Genomic DNA, 27,721 nt, shown 5'->3' with positions numbered 1-27,721 from the left:
GGTTGGAAGGCATTGACAGGAATAGAAACTATAGAGATAACTATTTTCTCAAGAACTTGGAAAAATCTCTTTAAGAAGATTATGAACAACCTCTTTTGCAAGAAGAGCTGATTTGGTTCTAGAAATCTAGGTGCAAATGGTTAAAATAGGGTAATCAAAATGCCAAATTCTTTCATGCAACATCTGTCATTAGAAGGAAAAGGAATCAAATTCTATCACTCCAAGTTGATGATGACACTTGGGTCCATGATCGGAATAAACTAAAAAATATGGTTGTTACCTATTTTGACAATCTCTTCAAGGAAGATACAGTTATCAAACCCAAGCTTAATATTGATAGAAGTTTTCCACCTCTTTCTCCTATTCAATTTCAATCTATTCATAAAGAAGTGACTGAAGAAGAAATAAAAAATGCTCCTTTTGAGATCGGGGCGTTCAAAGCTCCAAGTCCTAATGATATCAATGCTGGCTTTATTCATACTTACTAGGATGACTTGAAAATTAGTATTTATAGTTTAGTCAAAAAAGTTTTCAAGGAACCTAAAATCATTAGGACAATTAATGACACTTTCATCACTCTTATCCCTAAGAAGGATCATCTTACCTGTATGAAAGATTTTTGCCCTATATCCCTTTGTAACATGAGTTATAAAATTGTCACAAAAATTCTTTCCAACTGACTTCGTGCTTGTATGAATCATTTAATCGAGGATAATCAATGCAGCTTCATACAAGGACGTCAGAGTAGTGATAATATCATTATTGCTCAGCAAATCATCCATGCAATGTGAAACAAAACAGGCAAAAAAAGGTTTCATGGCCCTTAAAGTTGACTTGAAAAAGGCATTCGACAAGCTTTCTTGAAACTTCATTGATGATACTCTTCAGTGCATTGGAATTAATAGTCACTTTAGAAACTTGATTCAAGCTGCCATCTCTATCACTTGCATACGAGTCCTTTGGAATGGAGAACCTTTTAAGGAATTCACACCCTCTCGTGGCATTTGGCAGGGAGACCCTCTTTCTTCTTATCTATTTATACTTTGCATAGAACGTTTAAGTCATTGTATAAACAGTAGTATTTTCCTCTTATCTCTCATTTATTTTTTGATAACGATCTTTTTCTTTTTACAGAGTGTTCTCTTTCACAAGCTATGATTATCCAACGATGTCTTTTTGATTTTTGTAATGCCTTAGGTCAAAAGATAAACACAAAAAAATCTAAGCTCTTCTGTTCTAAGAATGTCAATGTTAACAAAGCCTTACAAATCGATGAAGGACTAAGGATTCCACTCACAGGAAATCTTGGAAAATACCTTGAAATCCCTATTATTCATGAAAAGGAATCTAAACTCACTTTTACCCCACTTCTTGATAGAGCAAATTCTCGCTTGGCAAATTGGAGAAGTTGTTACTTGAACATGGCTGGGAAACCAGTTCTCATCAAATCTGTTTTATCCACCCTTCCTATTACACTATGCAAAATATACTTTTATCAAATAATATTTTGTCTGATTTGAAAAAAAATCTCTAGAAATTTTCTATAGGATTTGACTGGTGAAAACAAAAATTCACATCTACTCTCTTGGGATAGAATCACTATGGATAGAAAAGATGGGGGACTTAGACTCAAAAAACTGAAGAATCAAAATATCACTTTCATAATGAAGCTTTATTAGAGCCTTATCACTAAGCCACACTATCTCTGGGTTTGAATTCTTCGTGATAAATACAAATGTAACAAACCCAAAATTTCGATGATAGTTAAACCTAACTCTTATTCTTACACCAAGAGCAGCATTTGTAAAATTTGGGATAAATTCATATCTCATGTAAGTTAGAAAGTTGGTATAGGAGATCGAATATCATTTTGGTATGACAAATGGTCTCCGCTCCCTGACCCTCTTGTCAAGCATGTTTTTCTTAATGCTGATTCTATTCTCTCTGCTAAGGTCTTTGACTTTCGCCATATTACAGGAGGTTGGAATATTGATCTTCTAAATCATTACTTCCACTCTGATGTAATTAAACAAATATTACTTGTGCAACCTCCAAACCAACAAGGCGAAGAAGATGTTCTCATTTGGAAACCCTCATTTGATGGAAACTTCTCTGTTAAATATGCTTATAAAGCCATGGATTTCCAAAAAGATCAACACCACTCTGATATATAGACTAAAATTTGAAAGTGGCCTACATATGAAAAAATAAAATACTTTTTATGAAAAGCTGCCTCAAATTGTCTTTAGTCCAATCACATGCAAACATCTGGAAATGCTCCCCATCAACGTCTCTGTCCATTTGGTTGTAATTTCCTTGATTCCTAAATTTATATTTTATGAGATTGTGAAGAAGTCAAAGAAGTTTGGCAAAAATTAGTTAAACCTAGAAAACTTAACATCTTTTTCTCCTTTAATGTGCAGGACTGGATAATCTAGAATGCAAAGAATAAAGCAGGCAGCTTAAAAACAAGAAGAAAGCCTTGGCAGAAGTTTTTTGCACAAGCTTGCTGGAATATTTGAAAAGCTAGATGCAAAAAATTTTATTCGATAGATAACATCCCTAATAGCAATATTGCCTTCTTCAGCACTTAATAAATAAATAATGACTTGAAGCTTCTATACAAAATCAACAGCTTGGGCAAAAGCAACTCTACAGATGAAGGAAAATGGAGCCCATCTAAATTCGGATGGGTTAGACTCGACACTGACAGTTCTGTCAACATTAATGGTGTTACAGCTTGTGGAGGCATCCTTAGAAATGATAAGGGTAATTGGATTAAAGGTTTTTTTTCAAGTTCCTTGGATATCAACCTAGCACAGCAGCAGAACTCATTGGAATATTTGAGGGACTTAAACTTTGCTAAAATATGAAACTATTAAGAATCAATATCTACTTTGATTCGATGGAGGCGTTATCACTCATTAACCGTACCTATTCTGAGAGTCACCCATATTATGACATTGTCAAGAAGATCAGAGATCTTGTTATGAGAGATTGGATAGTCACCTTTGACTATATCCATAGAGAAGCTAATCGATGTGCTGATCTCTTATCTCACCGGCCTTCGTATGATATCTTTAATATTATGATTTTTTTATGAACTACCGCATGATTGTAGAAACTTCATGATTTTAGATATGATTAGACCTTAGTCTTTTATACAGTTTTACTGTGGTTTTATAATTCAAAAATTAAATTTTACTGTACACACACGAGCCATGTAGATGTCACTTTGTAACTCCTTAGACGAACTTTTTAATACTCCCCTTTTTTTGTCCAATCCTTTGACTTTTATAACTTCTCAAAGAATTAAAAACTCATCAAAATTTGGAGCTTTTCTTTTAACGCTATGCACTCACACAATTAAAATATGTTTTTTTTTTCAGAACAATTGCTAAAAGAAGTTAAATGACTATTTGCTCTCTGTGCTTGTCAATTGGTGTGATTTCTAACGATATATTTAATCTTGTCCATTGGTGATATCAAAAGGCTATAAATTTATATTAATAATATGGAGATATATTAGATATATTATATATATTTATATATATATATATATATAACCATTGCATTACACATTTTATTTTTTTTATTTTTTAAAAACAAGGAGAGCAAGTTAATTTTTCTTGCGCTCTTGATTGATGTTTTGATCTTTCTGAGTTTTGTAATGTCACACGCTAAAATTATATAATATCCATTAAAATGTAAATATAGTTGTCTTATGCATACTGTGGTGAGGAATATCTTATGACTCCGTTAAACATTCAAAAACCCATTTTTCCAACGTGTTCATACTTAATTTGAAACAAAATCAACCACCAAAACAACAGCAACAACAGCAATTAGTTGCTGAAATTTAATTTAAGGTAACTCAATTTTTATATTTTTAATTCAGTTAAACTTTACAATTTAATCCTTATAATCTTATCAAATTAAAATGAATCCTACATCTTAAAAAAATAAAATTATTATAAAAACTTAAGAATTAATGTTTTAAATAATTAAAACTATAAAAAAAATTAATTACACTGAAATAAAATTTAGAATTTGAATTCAAATTATAGGAATTTAAGCTGTGTTAAGTTGAAGTTTAGAAATTATATCATGACTTAATAAAAAATATAGGGATTAAATGATTGATTATTAATAATAATAATAATTTGCAAAAGCAAGAGGATACAGTGGTACACATTGAAGGGGTTATTGAGTAAACTGCGAAGTGGTGCTTAACGGTTTGAATCTCCTTGATTCGCTGTCGTCCTGAAGTGTTCCGAAAGCTCTGGCGCCAAAATCTCATTCTTTGAAATAGATCCAAATCAACCAGAAAAAACCTTCATTCTTGGCAACTAAATTTAATTCAAGCAAATTATCCAATGAACGAAGACGACGTTCAACGCCAATGTCAATTCTCGTCCTGCACGAGCTTCCTGCATCGGATCATTGAATCCCAGAAAACATGATTGAATGTCGTCGTTTACTTCAAGACGTTCAATCCCAAATGCCAATTCTGAAATGACGAAGGCTAATTCCGCCGCCCTCAGCCCCCCACTCTCCACAGACCCCTGGCCTGATAATTCTGTCAAGAATGACCGCAAGAAGAAGGTGAGGTGCTTCTTTTTCATTCTTTCCTGAGACGATATTCGCCGTGTGATTTCTGATCGTTCTAATTTTCTGCTTTTCGGGATCAAGTCTATTCTTCCTAAGATTTTCGGATCAAAGCGAAGCGGGAGAGGCTCTGATGAGGACGAGTTCAAAGCGGATATAGATAGAATCGCTCAATTTCCTGGTATTGCACCTTCCTTTCTTTTGGTTTTTCGATTCCCTTTTCCGCGTTTCCTTTTCATAACGTTTTCCCTTTATTTAAAAGATTTAGAGAAGGTGGTTGATTCGAAGAGAAAAGCATTCGCGTATGCGTCCCCTACATCCCCTGTTATGAGAAAGAGTTTCTCAGGTACGGCTTTTGACTTTTGAGTGCATAGCTTCTGTGGAACCTAAATCTTTTATTAATATAAGATGATTCCTGTTCATGATTTTAATATAATTAAATCAGATTCCGGGGGTTTAGGCTAAATAAAGGGTGGGTCAACACTAGATTCAGGATCCAACCGGTCTGCTACGCTACAGAGCCACGTACCTATCAAGCAAGATGAAGTCTCCCTTGTGTCTTCCTACATTATTATGGTAGCTTACCTAACAACAGTGACTTTTACAATGCAACGTATCGCTAAACAGAAGGCCAGAACACAGAGGGGGGAAATAAAGCTGTTTTGTTTCATAATTGATACTGACTTTTAATCCCTTTCATCAAGTGGATGACATTCATATCAATTATTGACTCACAGGAAGAAAAACGAAAGAGTGATGCTAACTAATTTCTTATTTCATGTCCAAAGGGGAGACGAGCCCAGCGATCGAAGGCCTAAACCTGTCCAACTTCGAGCAGCCTATGACTCCCACTACTGAAATTCAGACTTTCAGGTAAAGGGAAAAAAATGAAGCCCTCATGCCATTTTCTTGTTTTGGATGAATTTTTAAAATATGGAGGTCGCAGGATGTTTGTTGCTACATGGAATGTTGGAGGAAAGACACCGAACCAAGGCCTCAACCTTGAAGATTTCTTACTGGTGGAGGGCTCCGCAGATATATATGTCTTGGGGTATGCATCTTCCTCCATCTTATGCTCCTAAGCAACACCTCCGCTATGCCTAAATATATGAATTGGAATATTTTTATATGCACAATGGATTGTGATTACTTGTAGTAGTATTTATCTTGTACTGCAGATGCGCAATGTGGTGTGTTAAGTGATTGAATTAGAAGTGCAATGTTGGTTGACGTCTTTTGTGTATACAGGTTTCAGGAAATTGTCCCTCTGAGTGCAGGCAATGTTTTGGTAATTGAAGATAATGAACCAGCAGCGAAGTGGCTGAGTCTGATTAATCAATCACTAAATAAACCCAAAAATGTCTGCTTGGACAGTTCCTCCGAATCTGGAAATGTTTCCAGAACCTCAATACAAAACAACTCGAAGGAGTCGACAAAGCCCCCAGGAAGTCTGAATTTCTTTCAGAAGCCTTCCCTTAAAGTTCTGAGTAGAAACTACAGAGCAGATAGCAGCCTGCTCAAGACTTGCAATTGTTCTCTGGATTCACCTTCCAGAGAGGGACGAAGGCTAAGAAAACGTAATGACCTGATGAGTAAATTAGATCCTCCATTGTATCGTGATCCTTCCATGGATCAGTTCCTCTCAATTGCAGAAATACCACCTCCTCCAAAAGAAACAAAATACTGCCTCATATCGAGTAAGCAGATGGTTGGGATCTTTCTTTCCATATGGACCAGAAAGGACCTGGTTCCTCACATCGCTCATCTCAGAGTAGACTCAGTGGGAAGAGGAATCATGGGTTGCCTTGGCAACAAGGTAAAGACATGATTATCATTTAGGACTGATCATTTTTGGAACTAAGTTAATTTATAAAAATATTATGGTTTGAGCAATTAATTGCAGGTTACTTTTGCAGGGTTGCATATCAGTTAGCATGTCATTGCATCAAACAACTTTTTGTTTCGTTTGTAGTCATTTGGCTTCCGGGGAGAAAGAAGGTGACGAGCTGAGGAGGAATTCCGACGTGGCCGAGATCCTCAAAAGCACACAATTCCCTAGGATTGGTAAGAATCCTTGTCGTCGAGCGCCAGAAAAGATAGTTGACCACGAGTGAGTTATGGGCCTCCATTATTCTGTCCCTTAGTAATTGTACGTTTTGCTTCTTCTTCCATACTCCCGTAGCTCGTATTAATCACTATAGCTACCTCTCGCAGTCGAATAATATGGCTAGGAGATTTGAACTACCGGATTTCTTTGAGTTACGATGAAACAAGATTCTTGCTGGAAGATAATGACTGGGACGCGCTGTTAGAGAAAGATCAGGTTTGTCAATCTCTATGAATTCACTGTTATAAGTCAATAATCTAATGGAACACTATAATTAATCAGTGCTTTAACGTTCTTATTCATTAAACTGATGACAAGTAATGACAGTTGAATACGGAGAGGGACGCAGGAAGGGTCTTCAACGGATTCGACGAGGGACGGATCATGTTCGCTCCCACTTACAAGTATTCACAAAATTCAGATTCATACGCTGGAGAAACTGTCAAGTCCAAGAAAAAACGACGAACACCCGCCTGGTACTATTATCATTGTACTCAGTCTCTCACTCACACACACACACACACACACACACTTATCATTGTACAGTAGTGTTGGTTAGTGACAGTAAATATGTGAATATTATTACAATGATCAGGTGTGATAGGATATTATGGCGTGGGAAGGGGATTGAACAACTATCATACATAAGAGGGGAATCCAGATTTTCTGATCACAGGCCTGTGTGCGCGGTGTTTGCTGTGGACGTGGAAGCAAGGAGCAGAAACAATGTGATGAACAGGTTCAGGAAGGGCTATTCCTATGCTTTTCCAAGACTTGAATACGACGACACTTGCATTCCTCAAAGGCATAGTTTCTATGATTAGTCCCCCCCCCCCAACTTCATTAGGCTATACATACATATATATAATATCTACAATCTCTCATCTCTGTGTCGTTCCTGTGAATTTCCCTCCTCCCATAGAGTTTCCACCTAACAAGATAATCAAAATTTAAAAGGCTTCTAAGTTGCGAGGAGTGATTAATGCTCTGCAATTTTCATGTCCAGACTCCAGAGGCATTGTCGATGTACGTTATACATCATGTAAATACTAACACGACTGAATATTGATCATTCAAGCTCCCACGATCATGCCAAATCATTGAATTTTATGTTTGTACAAATTTGCCAGCTACATCAGGAAATAATACCTTACTTAGGACCGGCTTCTCTCCATCTTTCTCTCTTTTCATTTCCTTTTCACCTTCCATCTCAACCATTAGATCCATTTTTAAATGGTTGAGATTTGATATTTCATAAAATGATTATTAAAATGTGAAATTTTATAAAAAATAAATATAATAATTTTTATAAAGTATCAAATCTCATCCATTTAAAAATAAATTCTATAATTGAAATGAAAAATGGAGAAGAAATGGAGAGAAGCCAAGTCCTCTTATTTATTTGTGTCAAGAAATTAATTAAGTATTATTTAATCTAATAAAATAATCAAATTGTTCTTTACAAAACAATAAATACCAAACATGTCAAAAATGTTAAGTCTTAAAAAATAACAATGAATTTTTAAACTTTTTTATCACAATTTATTTAAATGTAAAGATGTAATAAAATTGAGATAAGCGAGTGTTTGTTTGATATTAATGCACAATACAAAGTTATAGTGACTCGAGAAATGATCTTAAAAACCACATGAAAGTGCAAAGTAAATTGGAGAAGTATATTCAAAGGTGCTAATAGATGATCTTGATTGATTGTTTGTCCTTTTCCTATGACCTTCTATTTCTTTTATAATTATTCAATCAAGACCATTACTCCCATGAGATTCGAAGCCCGTGCTTGAGATATTAGGGATCACTTAGCACAGCCCACGAGATTCATGGCACGTCACACTCTATCTGCTTAACAGTCTCTTACATTTAGCTCTTTCGAGTCTAGTGTCTTACTCTAGGCTCGTGCGTGGCACACCTTTCTCCTAAAAACAAACTAGATTATGCTTCTTGAGCCTATCGTCTCTTTTACCTTAGTTCTTTTCATTGGGCTAGTGTTTCATTTTTAGGCCCAAACAAAAGTAGTATTGTTTAATCTAACCAATTGTTATCCAAAAGTGAGATCAGATTTAAGCAGAACCACAAGGCGATGTGTACTCAATTTGAAATCGACTCATTGTTTGGATTATCAATGGCGTACGTATATTGTCAGACTCGCTTTCTATGTTTGCCATGGACAATCAAAACAAAATTTCCTAGAGTGCACCTCACTGGACACTGAAAGGAAAATAAGAGAGAGAAAGAAATGTAGATTTCACTTTCTTAAGATACTCATTTAATTTTTTTTATAAGTTATTTTTACTAATTTTATTAATATTAATATAAAAAAATATAAAAAATAAAAGTGTATAGAATTTTAAATATACCTCTATATAATAAATTTAAAAATAATTTTTAAATATTATCTAAAAAGTCACATCATAACTGATAAATAAGATTAAATAAATCTTTTTAAATATATTTTATAAATGGGATTGAAGGAGAAAAGCTCTTGGCCCATCTTTATTTCTCTGATCTCTCTATGTATTTAGATTAAAATGTAATTTAGGAGACCCAAACCAAGGGACGATGTGAACATCAACTCCTATTATAAGCCCTCAAAAGTAGTGATCGAATAATATTGCACTCTTACGCGCAAGACCAAATCTTGCTTGGCCCATAGTACATTCCCAGGAGTAGGTTGGTGATGATCTGTGATCCAAGACGTAAAACCCAAAAGAAAACATCAGATCAGTCCCTTTCTAACATTGGTAAAGATGCGCAACGGAGGAGGAACAACGGAACACACGGATATTACAAAACCTAAAAGAAATCTAAAGAGAAGCATATTTGGCTATGTTTGCCTGAATGTCTACTTTTCCTTTATTGATTGGTGATTGGTGAGTTCTCTTTCCAGTAAAAGAGTGTGGATCAAGCATCCAGTTTGACTAATGGATAATGGGGTTGGTGCCATGAAATTATTAATGTTTGCATATACGAATAAAGGTAAAAGTTTTCATCTGAATTTAAGTGCAATAATAATATAATTTTGAATTTATTTATTATAATAAATTATTTTTTAATTTTTTAAAATGATATAATTTAACTTTTATTATTAAAAAAATTAACTTTTAACTTTAGTTATTAAAAAAATAAATAAAAATAACGTAAAAAATTGCATAAATAAAGCAAAAACTACAATAAAACATTTAAAAATTACAGATAAGGATCCAAAAAATTAATGTTTGAGATTCATTATATCATTTTTTTAATTAATTAATAGTTAAAGTTAATTTTTATTAACGACAAGAGCTAAATGGCAATGCTTTTAAAAAATTAAGAGAGAATAATTTGCAAAAGTGTAAAGTTTATATTGTTACTGGACTTAAAATTTAAGGAATAATTTATTTATTTATCCTACTAATAATTAATGAAAAGATATTAGTACTCCATCTTCAATAATCCAACCAGACATTTGGGGATCTTTTAATCTTGTGCGGATTTATACAAAATTTTCAACATAATAAGACACATGATAAAAGATGGATAATTCTTTATTAGAAGTTACCTGATGGGGAATAAGTAAATTTTTCTAATACGACCTTTATATAAAGTTATTAAGTATGAGAGAGAATTTAATATAAATATAAAAAGTTTACTTTTAAATATAGGTAAAATAAAAATTTACTTTCATTTTCAAACCAAATTTAATGGCTTAACTATGATTTTTTTAATTTTGATTATATGATTAGATTTTTCATATAATAAAAAGCAAAATCACACCTAAGTCTCATAGAACATATTTAATTATCAAGAGGTCGTATAAAATGTATAAAATACTTATAATTTTTCAAATCCTGCTTATTTATAATTGAGCAAAGGGTATTTATAATTGGGTAAAAGAAAATGATAACTTAAATGTTAAACTCATACATAAATTATAAATGCCATTTGCTCAATCATAAATATCATTGGTTAAGTTGTAAACGAGTAAGGTTAAGAATTTGAGAATATTTTATGCCTTTTATAGGAAATTTTGATAATTAATATGTTGTATGAAATGAAATGTAGGCATGGCTTTCTCTAAAAAAAACAAATAGATCACACATAGGCTGGCAAAAAACAAAAGTAAAGGTACAAATTTGATCATATATTTTTTTTAAGAAGCATTTGATAGCCTAAATTATCATATGAGGCAAAATAAATCACGAACTTTAACAAATGGAGCATCTATTAGTCTGCCATTAATTTTAATAATTGATGGATGTTATGTGAGACCCACAATAACAGGTACAAATTTATTCACAAATTATTTTTTGAGGAGTATTGGGTAACTTCTACTATAAAAAAATGGACCACCTAATACCTTCTCATTAATTTTGACCACCAAACACCATTTATTTTCATACTTATAAGGCTCACAAAGCATCAATCTCTCCAATCTTTTTATATTCTTTCTCAATTTCAACTCAAGAAGAAGAATGTCAAAGAGTTCGTATTTGAAGATATTCATGAAGACAACGCTAACAAACATGGCTAAATAAATTAAGTTAGGATCAAACTCCTCTCATGCTCAGTAAAATAAAGTAAGTTTCTACTTCATTATTGTTATCATTTTTTGTGATATCTTCAGATGAGAACTCTTTTAAATTATTCTTTTTGAGCTGATAACTGACAATAAAGGCAAGAAGATTGGATGAATTTGATACTTTGTGAGCTTCATAAGCATGAGAATAAATGGTATTTGGTCAAAATTAAGAGGAGGTGTTGAATGGTTCATTTTTTTTTATAATAGAGGCTACTCAATACTTTTTAAAAAATAATTTATGACTAAAAATTTATACATTTATCATGCTAATATGTTGTGACACTTGTCATTGTTGGCTCCATATAATGTCAATTAGTTGAAATCAATAGTGGACTACTTCATATTTTATTTTTAAAAGTTTATAATTTATTTTGCATTATAGTCTAGATCTTTTAAAAAAAAAAATAATTTATCATTAAATTTGCTGTCTTGCTATAAAAAAAAACCTAGAGAGAGAGCATGTGTCATGGGATGGGGCTTTGCCAGTACAATAAAACTTTGCCAATATAATAACTAGTGAATGGTGGCCATGAAAAGGAGAATAAAGGTCAGCCCAATTCCCATAGAGCCGAACCGGAATTGAAGGGGCCGTTGGCCATGTCTCGTTTTTCGAGAACTCTCAAGGGTAACCCCGTCATTACATTTCGCAGCATTAACAACAAACAATTGTTCTCATTTCACTTAATATTCTCTCTCTGAGCACTCACCATCACTAACTACTATTTCAGATTCCTCCCTCTCTCTCCCCCTCTCTCCTATCTTCCCTATTCACATTTGCTTCTTTATTTCTCTGCTTCTTTCTTTTTTTTTTGTTTTATGGCACCCCCTTGAAGCAGAAGTAGGAGAGTGAGATGCTTCAAGATTCAGTGATTCAGGTTTCCTTCAACTTCATTGGCCACTTATTGTCCTTGAAAATTACCATACTCATGCTTTCGGCTCAGCAGAGTGAAATGAAGCAAAGAGCGTAGTCGGAGCTCATTCGAACGACCAACTTCCACCTAGGTCCCGTCCCTTTCCTTACACATGCATACCTCGGTGACCTGATTGTTTCTTGGGTTTCTTTAAGGTTGTTTTTTAAACATTGAGGGCTTGTTCCTCCTGTGATTTACCGTTTCTGGTTAATTTTCTCCCTTCACTCTCTTTTCAAGTATTCCGGAAAATGTCGAAATGAAGCTTGCCTTGTGAAGTAAGGAATGGGGTTTAAAGTTTTCAAACAAGGTGTGAGCTTTCGCAAACCGTAATGTCGGATTGAGATGAACTGGTTGAGATGAAAATGGGAGTTGCAAGCTCGAAAACGGAGAAAAATGAAGCCTTGCGTTTGTGCAGGGAACGAAAGCGATTCATCAAGCTAGCAATGGATTCAAGATACGATCTTGTTGCTGCTCATGTATCTTTACATACAATCTCTCCGAAATGTCGGAATCGCTCTTCGCCGTTACGCTGAGGCCGGGGTTTTGATGGAGTCGTCTCTCTCGATTTCCGACAAAACCCCATCTCAATCGACATACCCTTCTCCTTCACCTTCACACACTGTTGATGTTTCAGACTCGCCCTTGCACAGCGAAAGCCCTCTTACCCCGTCAATGCCTCGTTTGAGTTACATGAGATCAACGGGTCCCACAGCTGTGACTGTTCGAATCAATCCATGTATAAACTCTTACTTAGACGACCAATCCTCGGCGTTTTCAATGCCGCCACCACCTCCTCCTCCTCCTTCTGATTTGGAGCCATCATGGGTTCTTCGACCCCACTGAGGATTCTGAGAATTTTAGGTTTGTAGCGCATGCAACTGATTTCAGAGAGTGCGAGGTTGAAAAGGCTGACTCTACCATTGTAGCTACAACGAAGAACTACAATGGTGGACAATATGTGGAATGTAATGTTGAAGGGTGCAAGCAAAAGGTTCAAAAGAAGGAAGAGAGGCAGAGTTAGTAGATAATAATAATAATGCTAATGGTTTTACTGAGACAGTGACAGAGAAAGATGGTCTTTCTAAGAACGAGAAGGCCATGGCTGGGAAAAATGTGTCTGAAGAGAGAGAGGATCCCTCAGAGTTTATTACTCACAGAGCTAAAGATTTCCTTTCAAGCATAAAGGATATAGAGCATAAGTTCATTCGAGCTTCTGAATCTGGCAGGGAGGTCTCAAGGATGTTAGAGGCAAACAAAATCAGGGTTCAATATTGTGAGGCAAAAGGTAATGGCTGTCTCTGTTTTTTTTTTTTTTTCGCACGCCAAGGTGCAGAACTTGCTATGAATTGTGCATGTTATTGAACTAAGTTCAGCTAATTAGAGGTTTCAACTTTCAAGATTTTAAATCTGTAATCTGATTGAAGCTTCTCATGATAGGGATGTCATCTGCCTTGTCTTTGATGTCAGCTCTCCATCTTTGCTGGCATAGAGAAGCATCGCTTCACTCCCAAGGTAAGTCGTATTGTAATTGTATATCTGGGTAAAAAAAAAAAACATCAATAGCTTGCTGACTAATATGCATTTAAAAAAAAAAAAAGATGCTGATTTATATGTTAATAGGTTGAGCTTTGAAATTTTCCATCATTCATGGTTTGGATTTGGGTTTGCCATTTTCCTTTGCCAAGTTAAATCTGTAAGCTAGGTATAATAATTCTCCATATTAACCGCAAGGTCTCTTATGTAAATCAAGTCTCAGGCTGAATGTTCTGTTGTGATAATATGTATGGGAAATACAACTGTTGGACCCTATACTTTTATTGTGTCTTGGTATTAATCTCTATACTTAGTTTTCGTTGTTCAAAGTCCCTTAAGTTTCATCTGTCTACAATGTCAGTCGTTATAATCACTGACAGAATTGAATTTGTTAGTGTGTACATAAGTCTGTTAATTCTATTACTGAGTTGGTAAAATTATGATGAGTTGAACATTGTAGGAGCAAAATAGCAACTAAATTTCTGTCTATTTGCCATTGATGTCGCATCTTCTTCTTTCTGAAGATTCATCCTTTTCACATTTAAGGATTCTAGTATAATGTTCCTTTTTTTTTTTGTCTTGTACTCATTTTTATACAATTCATCATGATTTTGACAAATCAACACAAGAAATAACCGAATTTATGTATACGTTAGCCATCATTAAGTTCTTATAGTTATATTTAAAAATATAGTGACTAACGTTGCAGATAGATAAAACTTAAGAAAGGAGTAATGAAAAAAAGTAGAGGGATTAATACCAAAACATGCTAAAAGTATAAGAACTGATAGTTATATTTTGTGTGTGTGTGTGTGTGTGTGTGTGTGAAATGAACTAAATTTAAGGTTTGCTTGATTTTCTTATACTTGAACATAAATCCAGATATCTGGATGGTCTCCTGCAGTAGATGGGCATCAAGTCTTTATTTTGAATTTCTGATGACAGTCAATATGTTTGATGGATTATGATTGTCATATGTAGTAATGTTGAGTAATATTGTTTCAGAGGCTTTAGCTAGTCTGGTGCTGATATTTCTCAATTTTTTTAAGTACTTGTTACTTTTAGCTTGAACTTTGATGGAAGGATAAATGCAAATCTTTGTGTAGAACCTGCACACAAAATTATTAGCTGGAAAAGGACGGCATCTACTCGATCGACATCATCCAGACATCCATTGGCTGCATCATCAATGGAAGATATTGATGATAGTGGAAGTGACTTCATTGAGGAATGCTGTATGATTGCTGGAAGCCATTCCTCCACCCTCGACAGACTGTATGCGTGGGAGAGAAAACTCTATGATGAAGTGAAGGTATTGTATCGAAGACACTATCGCATTTGAATTCAAAACATGTTTGCTTATTGCTCTAACTTGATCAACCTAGCCGCACGAAATATGTCTTCAATTCTGAAATAGGTTATTTTACTTAAACTGGATGTGGGTCTCATGCATTGTATAAAATTGAAACTAAAGAGAAACCCTGGTCTCTCTAGCTGACTTGAATAGTTTATGCACATACACGGCCATGATTCTGAGAACATAGTGCTGATTTAGGACTTGACTCTGAAGTTTGCCTTTTCCCTTTTGTACTTCACAGGCAAGTGAATTACTGCAGAAAGTGTATGATCGAAAATGCGAGCAGCTGAGGCATCAATATGCCAAAGATCAAGGTACTCATGTCATAGACAAAACCCGGTCTGTTGTGAAGGATTTGCATTCACGAATAAGAGTGGCCATCCGATCCGTAGATTCAATATCCAAGCGAATTGAGCGAATAAGGGATGAAGAGTTGCACCCTCAACTTGTGGAGCTAATTCATGGGTAAGTAAGACTGTTCATGTGGATTTGGGGTGTCTGTTGTCTTCTCTGATGCTCCTTCTAATACCTAAAATCTCAGCCCAATTGAAATTTCTCTTACCATTAGCTGAAATGAAGGGCTGAGATTTTAGGCATTAGAGGATGCAGTAGAGAGGGCAACAGACACCTCCAAATCCGGCTTTTCATCTATTAGCTGTCTTAGCCCTTGAAGCTTTATAAGTAATTGGCTATAATGTCTATGCAGATTAATCAGGATGTGGAAGGCAATGCTAGAGTGCCATCATGCTCAGTACATCACAATCTCTCTGGCGTACCATTCAAGAAGTTCGGGTGGAGCCTTGCAAGGCGATGCACGCCGAGAGATCTTGACTCAATTGCTCGAAGAAATTGAGTGCTTCGGATTGAGCTTTGCTAACTGGATCAACAGCCACACGTCCTACATTGAATCTCTCAACACCTGGCTTCAAAACTGCATACTACAACCTAAGTCCAAGAGCCGGCGGCCTTTCTCGCCACGCCGAGCTCTTGCTCCGCCCATATTTGTTCTTTGCCGCGATTGGTGTGCTGGGATCAAGACTTTGCCATCTGAGGAACTATGCATTGCCATCAAAAGCTTCTTGTCCAATCTGCAGCAGCTGATAGAGAAGCAAGATGAACAGGTCGGTAAGAAGCAGGATTCTTCAGGTGAAGGAAACTATGAGGAAACGCAGAGCAAAATGACGGAGGAGAACGATGACAAGGACACTGCAAATTTGTGCTGTATTCATACAAGCTTGAGCAAGGTTGTGGAGAGACTGACCAAATTTTCGGAGACATCTTTGAAGATGTATGAAGACATAAGACAGAAAAATGAAGCAGCTCGGAATGCTTATTATAATATTTAAGCGTTTTATGGCTGAAGATATTTGATAGTACATGTAGGCTCTTGTGAAAAACGGAGAAGGCAAAAAAGACCTTTGTGTGAAGCTTTTGTATATGAAATCAGTCTGATTCGACGGCAATGCCACTTTTGAATATATTTTCAAATCAATTCTGCATGATGTCTCCAAAGCTTCGTATTCTCCACTTTTTAGTACATGTTTAACTACATTACACATAAGGGGGGAAAAAATTGAAACTCTCCAAAGCCAACAAATAGTAAAAGTAATCAAAATTTTGGGTAGAATAAGTAATTTAAATTTATTTATTCAATCAGTTTTTTAATTATAGTTATTTAATTAAAAAATTAAATTAGGAAAAATGACAGACAAATTCTTTTAAAATATGTAAATGATAATGGGATGTTGCAAAATATGATAATTCCTTTCAAGTTCTTATAACTTTTATGATATTGTTGTATTTAGTAAAAAACTATAATGTTCCCAAGTTAAAATTTTTTTAAAAAAAAAGGGTAGGGAGGAACTTGTTATTTGCTATTTTATTTTAATCATTGTTAGAGAAAAATATTCATAATGAAATTTACAATACTTGGGCTTTAGTGATAAGATATTTTGTAAAAGAAAAGTTATAAATATTTATTTTATTTTATTTATTATTAAGAGAAAAGTAATCATTACCTAAGTCAAAGTAGTCAATGATATTCATAACATTGAAATTTAATTATTAAAAAATTTGCAAGTGAAACATGGATTTTCCTATCATCTTTTAACCATTATCAAAACTAAAGTAGTCATCATTTAAATTAAAGTAGTCGTTAAAATTATATTTTATTTTTAATTAGGGGATTATAGCTAATTTACAAATGACATTAATAAAAGAAAAGTCTTAAAGAACTTGAAAAGAATTATTACATTTTACTTATTATTTACATATTTTAAGTGGATTTTTCAGTCATTTTTCCATTGAATTATGAAGATACATTACTCTTTAAAAAATTGAGATTTATATTTTACAGTAAAATTAAATACAATTTTTGGATTACATTTTATGTAGCTTGTTGTGCACTACTGCTTCTGATTTTAAATGAAGAAACTAGTTAATTGATTTACAAATTAACAAAATTAAGTAAGTTAGTTATTTATAAAAAAATGTGTATTTTTTTTTCTAAGATACCCCTTATTTTAATTATTTACATTGGAATAATGTTAAGATAACTTATATATGGTAGGAATTAAGAGTGAAAATAGGTTAGGCCAAGCTAAATTTTGGCCAAATAAAAGCTTGCATGGTAAGTCAGAGGCTTGAGTTTAACTTGAAACTTATATGAAGCTTTTTTCACAGTTTAAGATTGAGCCTAATTAAAGAGTAACTTGACCTGAAAACTTATTTAAAAACCTACTTAAAAGTAAACATTTTAAATAAGCTCGCATTTTAGTTTTAAGTATCTCAAATACACTTTAGTGCTATTAGTACAAATATATAACATGATTTATCAGCTACGATATATAATAATTAAAAAAGATTTATCAACTATAATACAATATAATAATAAAGTAAGAATATTAAAATTAATATATAAGTCCAATTTGATTGAAAACATAATTAGAAATAAAAACTTATAAAAAAGAGTGGATGAAGTGAAAATTAAATGGTAAAACTAGTGTGTATGTGATATATTACATAATACACACATGTGTATAAATAGGCTGACCTGTTAGACTTATTTAACTAAGCCTGACCTATTTAACTAAATAGGCCTAATAAATATTTAAACTTGACTTGAGTTTATTTAATAAATAGATTAGGTTGAGCCTAAAAGAAGCCATAGTGTAAGCCCCTGACAAGGACTTGATATATTCTCATCCTTAGTAAGAATCCAGTTTTAAAGGTAGTTTTAAAAAAATAAATATAGGAAACACATTTAAGAGTTAGGACTAAAACAAATATTCTAATTAGCTCTTACATGAACCAGAGGGAGTATATTTGTTAATGGTCTATAAATAGTGTAACGTGATTAGATTTTATTATATATGTTGATATTGATAATGTAATTTGTGGCTTCGTCAAAAGGGATTGGTACAAGGACTAAGTGAACAAGGGCTTGGTTGACAATCTACTCCTAAAATAGTTTTTTATTTTTTAAAAAAAAAACATTTTAAAAAAATGTGAAAATAGTGTTTTAGAGAATAAAAAAATCAACTATTGTTTTGAAAAATAAAAAAATAAAAATATTTTTTAAATATTTTGAGATTATTGTTCTAATGAATAATAAAAAATGTGAAAAACACTTATTTTTATTATTATTTTTTCAAAACATATTCTATAAAATATTATTTTTAAAATAATAAAATAAAAATAATTTTAAATAAGCCCAACTCTTCTTAACTCTTTTTTTTCGTCCATTGTTTTATTTTTCCACTGGCCGATCCAAATTTGTGACTTAGCATCCTCTCATTAGCACCTACTAGTTGCGGAAATTACTTGTTTGGGTTTGTGCAGAAATTCCCTTTTTGTTGTTGTTATAAATTTATAATATTTGTAGCTATTTTTTTCTAGCCGCAGATTTCCTTATTTTTGAGACAATTTTATTAGATGCATTATTGAGTAATAAATATAAATATCTCTTTCAATAATAATTTAAATTATAATTTTTTATATTATAAAAGATTAGTCCTGTTCGTTAGACTCAATTCAGTTGATTATTTGTAGCTAAAATAAATAAATATTCAAATAGCAATGCCTGAATCAAATAAGCTCTTGGTTTGTACAGGAATTTCTTGACTTGGGCTTCTGTTAATCAACCCAACGGGATTTGAAACGCATCTTGTTCCTTCCAATTTTTGTCATTCCAAAATAACACTCTTTTTTTATTGACAAAAAAAAAACAGTGTTTTTTATTTGACGCAATTATTCTCCTATTGCACGCGTCTTATTCCCATTCGTTTTCCGTGCTCATGAGGCATCACCTATAAGAAGATCTTAGCTCTTTTATTTTACTCAAAATGATTTTTACTGTTCATTTTAAATTATTTTTTAATATTATAATTATCAAAATATAAGTATATAAAAATTGTTAAAAAATTAATTTTATTATGGATTATTCTAACTATATTTAGATGGTCAATTTGTAAAAATTATAAAAAAAATTAAATTAAATTAAATTAGATTATTCAGATTAAATTTGTATTGGCTAGATTGTTAATAAATAAATTTATTAAAGATTTATATATTTTTCAAACATTTTTATTTTCAAAAATATAAAATAAAAATTATTTGATGTAAAATGAAGAGTCAAGATCACTGTAGGGTTGATGAGCATGCAGCGCTCATCAATCTTGATGAATACTAAATGCGAGTCCACGTCTCTTTTAATAAAGAATCAAACTTTAGTTTGCGATATTGTGCACTAAAGCTAATGTGTTGGTAAACTAACACAAAGAATCCACATCGTTTGTCAAGTTCTCAAATCCCATTTGTCAATTTAATTAAAAATGTATCCACTATTTTGGGTATATTAAATCTATTTTTTCCCTAAATTATCAAATTATACCACTTGTGCTGTCCTTTTATTTTTAAAAAATAATTATCTATAGTAAAATTAAAATATAGGAGATTAGTTTCTTCTACTAGACTTTACCCCATTAGTAGTTAATTTATATATTTTGGTTTAATAAATAGTTTGAGATTCTATATCCATTAGATGTGACCAAGGCAAATTTTATTATTTGTCTCATGAGAACCTAATTATTAATTAATAGTTACAAAATAGTTTTTTTAGTTTACTTTGGATGTCATATTATTTTCCGGTAAACCCTTTTTGGGTATGGGTATGTTATATTAAATTAAATATTTTAAAATTTCGTGACATTAACATAAGTTTTTATTTGTTAACATGCATTAATAATAAAAGAATATATACGCACACATTCAAAGCAAAAGTCATTGTTTTCTTTTTATTTGAAATAGGAGCTACACCAGCCTTGTGGTGTTGAACCAAGTGCACACAATTTGTTTTTCTTACACGCAAACACTAGGGGAAAAAAATGTTTGGCACAAAGAATGGAGCAACATAAAAAATATTTGTAATGAAATATTCTTGTTGACGTTTAAGAATGTTATTAAAAAATAATTAACTACTGAATAATGATAATAGAGATACAATAATTATTATATAATTTTTTAATTTTTATTAGCATTGTACAAATAAACTGTCCTATAAAATTTTTGATATAGCTATTTAGTTAGGTTAAATTATCGTGTCCAATTAAAGGTAGCTTTCTTTAAGATGTTTTCTTCACTTATACAAAATTAAACCTGATAATTATGCTTAAGCAATCATAATTCCTTTTATTAACATCAAAATAAATGTTTTAAATGGGCTAAGAAAATGGAACCCCACCAAATGGACCTAAACTAGGTAATCCCTCTCCTAAAAGTAAAATTAATGTTGAGCTAATCTCATGTATTATCCTCACTTTTTCCTGTACATGTTTTGAAAATGAACACATGATTGACTCCATCAGAAAGAAAACACATAAAATTATTTTTTGACAGCAAGGATATTTTAAAAAATGTGTCCATGACGAGTGCAGGTACTATAGGAAGTGGAATATATATAATTTGCGAGAGTGGCGATGTTGCGTTGAAACTGGAAAGTGATGTCCACGTGGGATCTGACTTGTTGACGCGTCAGCCAACTGTGTGTATATTTAATTTCCTTCATCAACCTTATTGACTTGCATTAAGTGTCAATTTCACATCCTTTCATTTGGGAAGTGCATTAACCCAACCGTCAATCAATCAACTCTTTTTTTAAAAAAATAGAAAGTTCATTTTCCTATTATTTTATGAGTTATGCATTTTCACGAGTGGACACCAAATATATGTTTGACCAAATTCGGTGGGAAATGAATCATTTAAGGTAAGAAAGGGTAAGATGATTACATGTACATGTGCTCATATTATATAAATGGAATTAAATTATATTTTTAATTTTTTAACTTTATATAAAATCTAAATTTGATTCATTAATTTTATAAAGTATTTTTTCAACCATCTAATCTTATCATTATTAGTTTCAAAAATTATTATTTTTGGTGCCAATTTTAAAAATTAAACTTAATATGTTAACATTTAAAATTATTTGTCAATATTTAATAGTTCAATGTAAAAATTTTTTAAATGAAACTAATAATGTTAAAATTAAAAAATTAAAATGATACTTTATAAAGTTTAAAAATTAAAACAAAATCTTATGTAAGGTTAAATCACTATACATATATTTTAAGTTTTTCTTTTCAAATGAAATTCATGTATATACACTTCTTCCAAAAATCCAGTTATTTGGAAATCTCTCCATTCCTAATTAATAATGACAATGCTTTTCTTTGGTCAATTCGCTGGTTGACAAATTTAATGAAGGTCTCCCACTGCTTACATATATAATTCATTATTTTATTAATGGCCCCAATTTGTTTTGAGGTTGGCATGCATAACTGAATAATAATGCAACAGAAGGAACGCAACAGAGTGTATTTAATTAATTAATTCTAATGAGCACATTATTTAGTGCGTGCACGTTAGCCAAAACTCAAGTCAAATGTGGCAACCATATGACCTATATATATATATATATATATATATATTGTGAAGTGCAAAGTCTAACATTAATATATTGATAATCAACTAGCATGAACAAGCCAAAAAAACATTGTGCGGATTTGCTACAAAAATTATTTTTAATTAGTTAATCTGTATTTTTCTTGTTTTGGAATTGTGCTTTTTTTTTTTGTTTTTTGGTAATAGGAATTGTGCTTTTTTATCTTGGTACTCAAGGAGGCAAGACGCCTAAAAGAAACCAGGATTGTGCTTTGTTTTGGAAACATACGATGATCAAATATTAACCGAAGTCATTACAGATGATAATCAATATAATTAATAATATACAAATGAGAGTTGATCTAATAAAAGGAATTATCATCCCTCATAGTATAGCAAACCAATGTTTAAATTTCTACTTGAAAAGGTACCTATATTTAGTGCCCCAACCATACCTCAAATAAAATTGCCTTCAATAAAAGAATACATAAAAGCAATAAAAAATATTCCTTTTGTTTAAAAATATAAGATATTTTTTGAAGAGTTGAACGTTAAAAAATATAAAGTATTTTTAGTCTTTTGAGGTGTAATCATTATCTTTTTTTAAAAAGGGTCCTATTGATAATAGCTTTATATTTATTGTAGGGTGTTTAATAGAAGTAAATATAAAAAGATAGAGTTAGTTGAAAAGTAGGTAATTATTTTATTAGGTGTGAGATTCGATTACAAATGCCTTATATTTTTTAATGGAGAGAATATAATTAATAATATGATTGCTTGTCTTTTTTTATTTTTTAAAGCTTTATTGCAGGCAGGACAAGAGAGATATCCCCAAATGGTGTGAACTATGGTGAACCTAGCTTCTCAATCAAATGTAAGTGTTGGGGTCCTTTTTCATAATTTACTCGGACACAGGTGTTATAAAAATGAAGAATAAGAAGGGATAGAGAGATGAAGCATTTGTTTGGATTTCACATTTAACAAACCAATAAGTCCTTTTGAAATGAGATTTAAACTAAAAAAGTCTTTTGGATTTAGATTTATCTCAAAAAGTCCAATAAAGAAGTCCATCTCAAATCCACCTAAACGTGCTTTTCCTCAACTTTCATTAGAGTTGCTTTTGCCATTTGCATATGAACTTTTGAAAATTTGGTTCCCATATTACATTTAGTAAGTTTAACAACTACTAAGCTTTGTCTCTCATTTTATTTTGGAGCGGTAAACTTATAATACTTCAATTTATGGTTAAGAGAACCGTAGTTGCGTAAATACACCTTAATTAATAACAAGAATCATTATAATAATTTGTGTTTGGTACATTTTTTTTTAATATTGATTTATATGCACATAAGTTATGCGTACATATGCATTTTATATTATATATATATATATATATATATTTAACATTTCAAAACTTATATTATTTATATGTTTTTTCAAAAATAATTTTTAAATAAAAAATTACATATCACAAAACTATGCCCTTTTTAGTAATTATGCTTATAAATATACTTTTTGTCATATGTTATCTAAACAACTTTTAATTTACTAAATTGACTTGTAAAAACATATATTCAAATACAAATCTTGTTATAATAACTAACTCTATCAAATTGATTTTTTATAAACAGACTTTTAACAAATGAACTTTTGTTAAACTAAAAATCAAATGCACCCGAAAAGAAATTGGAGACCCAGGTTAGGAGTAGACATAATAATACTAAGGCCTTGATGGTCTGCAGGTCTCAATTTAAAAGGATTAGGATTGAGGCTGTGACTAGAAGTAAGAATGAGGTTTTAAGATTATATTTGATATGGAGTATTATTTAGATGGAACAGTTTCTTTTATTTTATTTTACAATTAAATATAAATTATGAAAATACCATAATGCTCATAAAATAATAAAAAGAAAAATATGTAATATGAAGACTATAACTCATCTCACACACAATCACTTTCCTTTTTCTTCCAAAAGAGCACGGCAACACAAAAGATCACTCTTCTCCTTGTTGCTATTCCTTTTCTGGTTATTCTTTGTCTTATATGATGGAGATCGAAGGAAAAAAAACCCTTTTGTGGTCTTATTTTTCACAACTATGAGGGTGTGTGTCATATAGATTAAAGATGCACGTCGATTAGATAAGCACAAAAAACCTTCCTCTTCTCTCTTTTTAAACCAACGATGTAGATCAATAGAGTCAAACCTTTCTCTTCTCTCGTTTCGGACCAATGATAATGTAGATTGGCACAAAAAAACCAATAATCGTCATCACCTTGCATCACCGTTGTTGTTGTTCTTCTTCCTCATTCAAGGAAGAAGGGAGGGCTGTGTAGATTGATGCAAAATTTGTGGTTGTTATCACCGTCACCATCACTGTTGTGGTTGTGAGGAGGGGTGGAGGTTGGAGGGTAAAGGGAGAGATGAGAGAGTGAAAGTGGAGGGCAGAGGGAGAGACGAGAAGGGGGAGTGATGGAGGGCGTTTTGATAAAAAAAATTCAATCCTAAAATTGATTTCTCAATACCTAGGGTGGATAGAATTGAGCAATCTTAACTTTGGTGAGATTATGATTGAGATTAAATTTTTCATTACCCCATAACAAACATGAAAATACAGGATCATTTTGTCAATATTTTGTACCAAACATAGCCTAATGTTATAAAGATGCTGGTCCCTTGTCCTTACAAATAGTTACATTGTTATACAACTCCCACATTTGAGGGCTAATTGTTACATTTTCCTAAACTTCCTCCCATTTTCCATGTTAACTTAACATTGCTTGACAGTAACCTTTCAGAAACATGTGTTGGGCATGGGCCAAAATAAAATTACTAAAATTTAACCCAAATAGTGACCAATGACTAACATATATCAAATATAAATCAGTTTTTAATTAAATGAGTTAATTTTTGTAGCAGCATTAAACACTGGTTTCTACTGATTTTGGAAGGAATATGTGTAAAGTAAGAATCGGAAGGTGGATTGTGTAAGAAGACAGAGAGTGAGGACGTCAAAAGGTGAGCGAGGCATCCGTGGAGCATTAATAAAGACCAAAGCCTAGCAACTCATAGTACTCAGATACCATGGAAAGTGAAGAGTTTGATGAATCAGAGAATCTAATGACGCCTTGCTTGCGTTGCTTGAAACTGCCAAGTGATGTCCACGTAGGATCTGACGTGTTCTCTTGTCACTTAGTGTCAACCCTTTTGACACCCTTAAGTGTCAATTTCACATCCTTTTCATTTGAGGTGTACATTAACCCAATCAAATGATTTAATTAGATATAAGATCAATTAGATATCTCTCTCTGTATCTATCTATGACATGAGGGGCGGGCAAATAAAACAGAGAATTCGTAAATCGGTCATTAGTTGGATTTAACTATTTTTTTGATATGATCCTTCCTATCATGTTCTATCTCTCAAATATTATTTCACAAATAAAGAATCAAAAGTAATTTTAAAAATTTATATTTTTTATCTTAGAAAAATAAAGTTATAAAGAGTATTAAATGAACTTTATTGATATGTATAATTTTATCTAAAAATATATCATAAATTAGCAAAGAGAGAATATCATTTACAAAAACCATATAATTATTATAAAAACATTCATTAAATTAATAAAAAAATTTAAATGTATTAAATTGATAAAAGTTTTCCAAATTCTTTTTTAAAAAGATTAATCTCCAAACTTAGTAACGGTTCTTCAAACTGCTATGAACATTTGCCACAAAACATTTCAAATATGATGCTAGAGGGACATTCAAATTTTTTTTAATTTATTAGCAGTTCTACTAACTTCTACCAAATTTTCCTCCAAATTTCCAAATTTTTTCGCGTGCATCAGTTATTTAAACTGCCACAGAAACCATTACAATTGTTGGCACCAAAAATAAAAAATTTCAAAACTAGCGGCAGTTTTAAATAGCTACAATGTTCGTGCAAAAAGAAAAATCCACACGAGCCATTTGGTTCGCTCATGATATCCATTCATTTAGGGGAGAGGAGTCTCTCCACTTCTTTTCTCTCCATTTCCCTTCACTTCCCTCATCCCTATCATTCATTAATTTTATCATTTAAAAAAATTATTTAATAAAATAATTTGAATGGTGGGGATGAGAGAAGTGGAGGGAAAGGGAGAGAAAAAAATGGAAAAACCCTCTCCTATTCATTTACAATGGTTACTCAAATAGTTAAAAGCTAGTAGTATATTGACTTTTGCGGTAGCAATTTGTGAAACCACTATAACTTGTGTCATTCTGATACATTTAGTAGTGGTTTGTGAAACCACTACCAACCTCCCTTATAGCAATTAAAACTACTACTTGAAGGAACAAAAAAACAATTGTTAAATGCTAGTTTTTTTTGTAGTGTATGCTCAAAAATATAAAATATTTTTAGTTGAATAATGTCTCAATGAGTTAGTTAATTATTTTTAAACTATAATTACCACCTTTTTATATTTACCCCTTATTTAATAGAGTGTCTCACTTAAAGGTGAAGTGTTAAATAGTTTATTTATTAATGGTGTTTTTTAAAAATTCATTAATTATATATTGAAAAACTAAAAATGTGAATACCCTATATTTTTTAATATCTAACCTCCAAAAAAGTTTCTTATATTTTTGAATGGAGGGAGTAAAGCATTTTGGGTTTTTCAATGTATAATTAATACATTTTTTTAAAAAAATACCCTTAATTATATATGTAATAAATAAGATTTTATAAGTAAGATAACCTATTAAATAAGAATAAACATAAAAATAATGTATAATTTTAATTAACTAATTGGGAGGTGTAAATTGGTTAAAAATATCGTAGTAATTCTAAATGAAGAATATATTAGAGGTGTCTTATGTGACATCCTAAAAGTTTACTCCCCAATTAATTAAGAATATATTAGAGCTTTGTGAATGTGTTTTGCACATGTGAAATTACTTTGACATTTACTATGAAATGACTCATGTTTTAGAAATGTATAAATACAAATGTGGCTTTTGAAATTGACTGTTAAAGTGATTTTGAGTATTTTGTAATTAAATGAGATTTTGGTGATATGAGTTGAGATGTTGAAAGTGATAATTAGCAATGAGGCATTCAAATAGGAATTTCACGTTGTTTCTTGAATATGATGAATGTAAATGAAATTATGAGATGTGATTATGATGATGTTGATTGAGCATGAGAAGTGATAAATGTGAAGAGCATGATGAAATGAATAATGGCATGCTAGTTGTTAAGCATGTGTATATTACAACATCATGGTTGGTGGGAGTTTGTCTTATTAGAAAAATAAGCATTGAGAAATTCACATAATATGGCCGCCATTTGATAACTTGTGGTTAACCACTCATTCTACTATTTTAGGGTTGATGACACTCTAGAGATTAATGAATGGAGAAAATCATGATCTAAGAGTGAGTGTAACATTTGACCAAGTAGCTCTGATGATTGGTGAGTTTGGGTTAGTTTATTCACACAGTCATAATCCTATTTGATTTAATAGTTTACAGTTTCAATCAAAAGTGTCATGAGGCTATAAGGGAGGTTATCAATTATGCATTTCATTGAATTAAATGTCACATAATTGTCAAGTTTGTAACTAGACTATGTTGTGCATTGTTGAAATGTAAATATGTGAATGGATATAGTCATATGATTCACAAATAGAACATGTTTGTTATAAATGCT

General features: G+C 31.9%; 1 protein-coding gene and 1 pseudogene across 1 annotated transcript; both read left to right on the top strand.

The window, feature by feature from the left end:
• Nucleotides 1-4,222: 4,222 nt before the first annotated feature.
• LOC129310055 (type I inositol polyphosphate 5-phosphatase 5) lies at nucleotides 4,223-7,787 on the top strand. The gene is made up of 10 exons (XM_054951890.1): nucleotides 4,223-4,605; nucleotides 4,693-4,789; nucleotides 4,871-4,954; nucleotides 5,397-5,481; nucleotides 5,555-5,659; nucleotides 5,857-6,424; nucleotides 6,525-6,718; nucleotides 6,823-6,931; nucleotides 7,043-7,191; nucleotides 7,311-7,787. Exons 1-10 carry the CDS (start codon nucleotides 4,468-4,470, stop codon nucleotides 7,537-7,539), a joined length of 1,758 nt encoding a protein of 585 aa, XP_054807865.1. The 5' UTR covers nucleotides 4,223-4,467; the 3' UTR covers nucleotides 7,540-7,787.
• Nucleotides 7,788-11,989: 4,202 nt separating this feature from the next.
• LOC129308114 (protein ALTERED PHOSPHATE STARVATION RESPONSE 1-like) lies at nucleotides 11,990-16,581 on the top strand (annotated as a pseudogene).
• Nucleotides 16,582-27,721: the final 11,140 nt, after the last annotated feature.

This window comes from Prosopis cineraria, unplaced genomic scaffold (genome assembly GCF_029017545.1).
Source record: "Prosopis cineraria cultivar Desert tree isolate PC_DT_omini unplaced genomic scaffold, ASM2901754v1 PC4, whole genome shotgun sequence".
NCBI lineage: Eukaryota > Viridiplantae > Streptophyta > Magnoliopsida > Fabales > Fabaceae > Prosopis > Prosopis cineraria.
The sequence above is the reverse complement of the archived record's forward strand: the minus strand, read 5'-3'. Positions and strand labels throughout refer to the sequence as shown.

Excerpts from the sequence above, each read along its gene's own strand:
- LOC129310055 (XM_054951890.1), top strand. The coding sequence starts at position 4,468 with ATGTCGTCGTTTACTTCAAGACGTTCAATCCCAAATGCCAATTCTGAA. Across the intron at positions 6,719-6,822 it reads GAAAAGATAGTTGACCACGA|TCGAATAATATGGCTAGGAG; the intron begins GTGAGTTATGGG and ends TACCTCTCGCAG. Across the intron at positions 6,932-7,042 it reads CGCTGTTAGAGAAAGATCAG|TTGAATACGGAGAGGGACGC; the intron begins GTTTGTCAATCT and ends AAGTAATGACAG.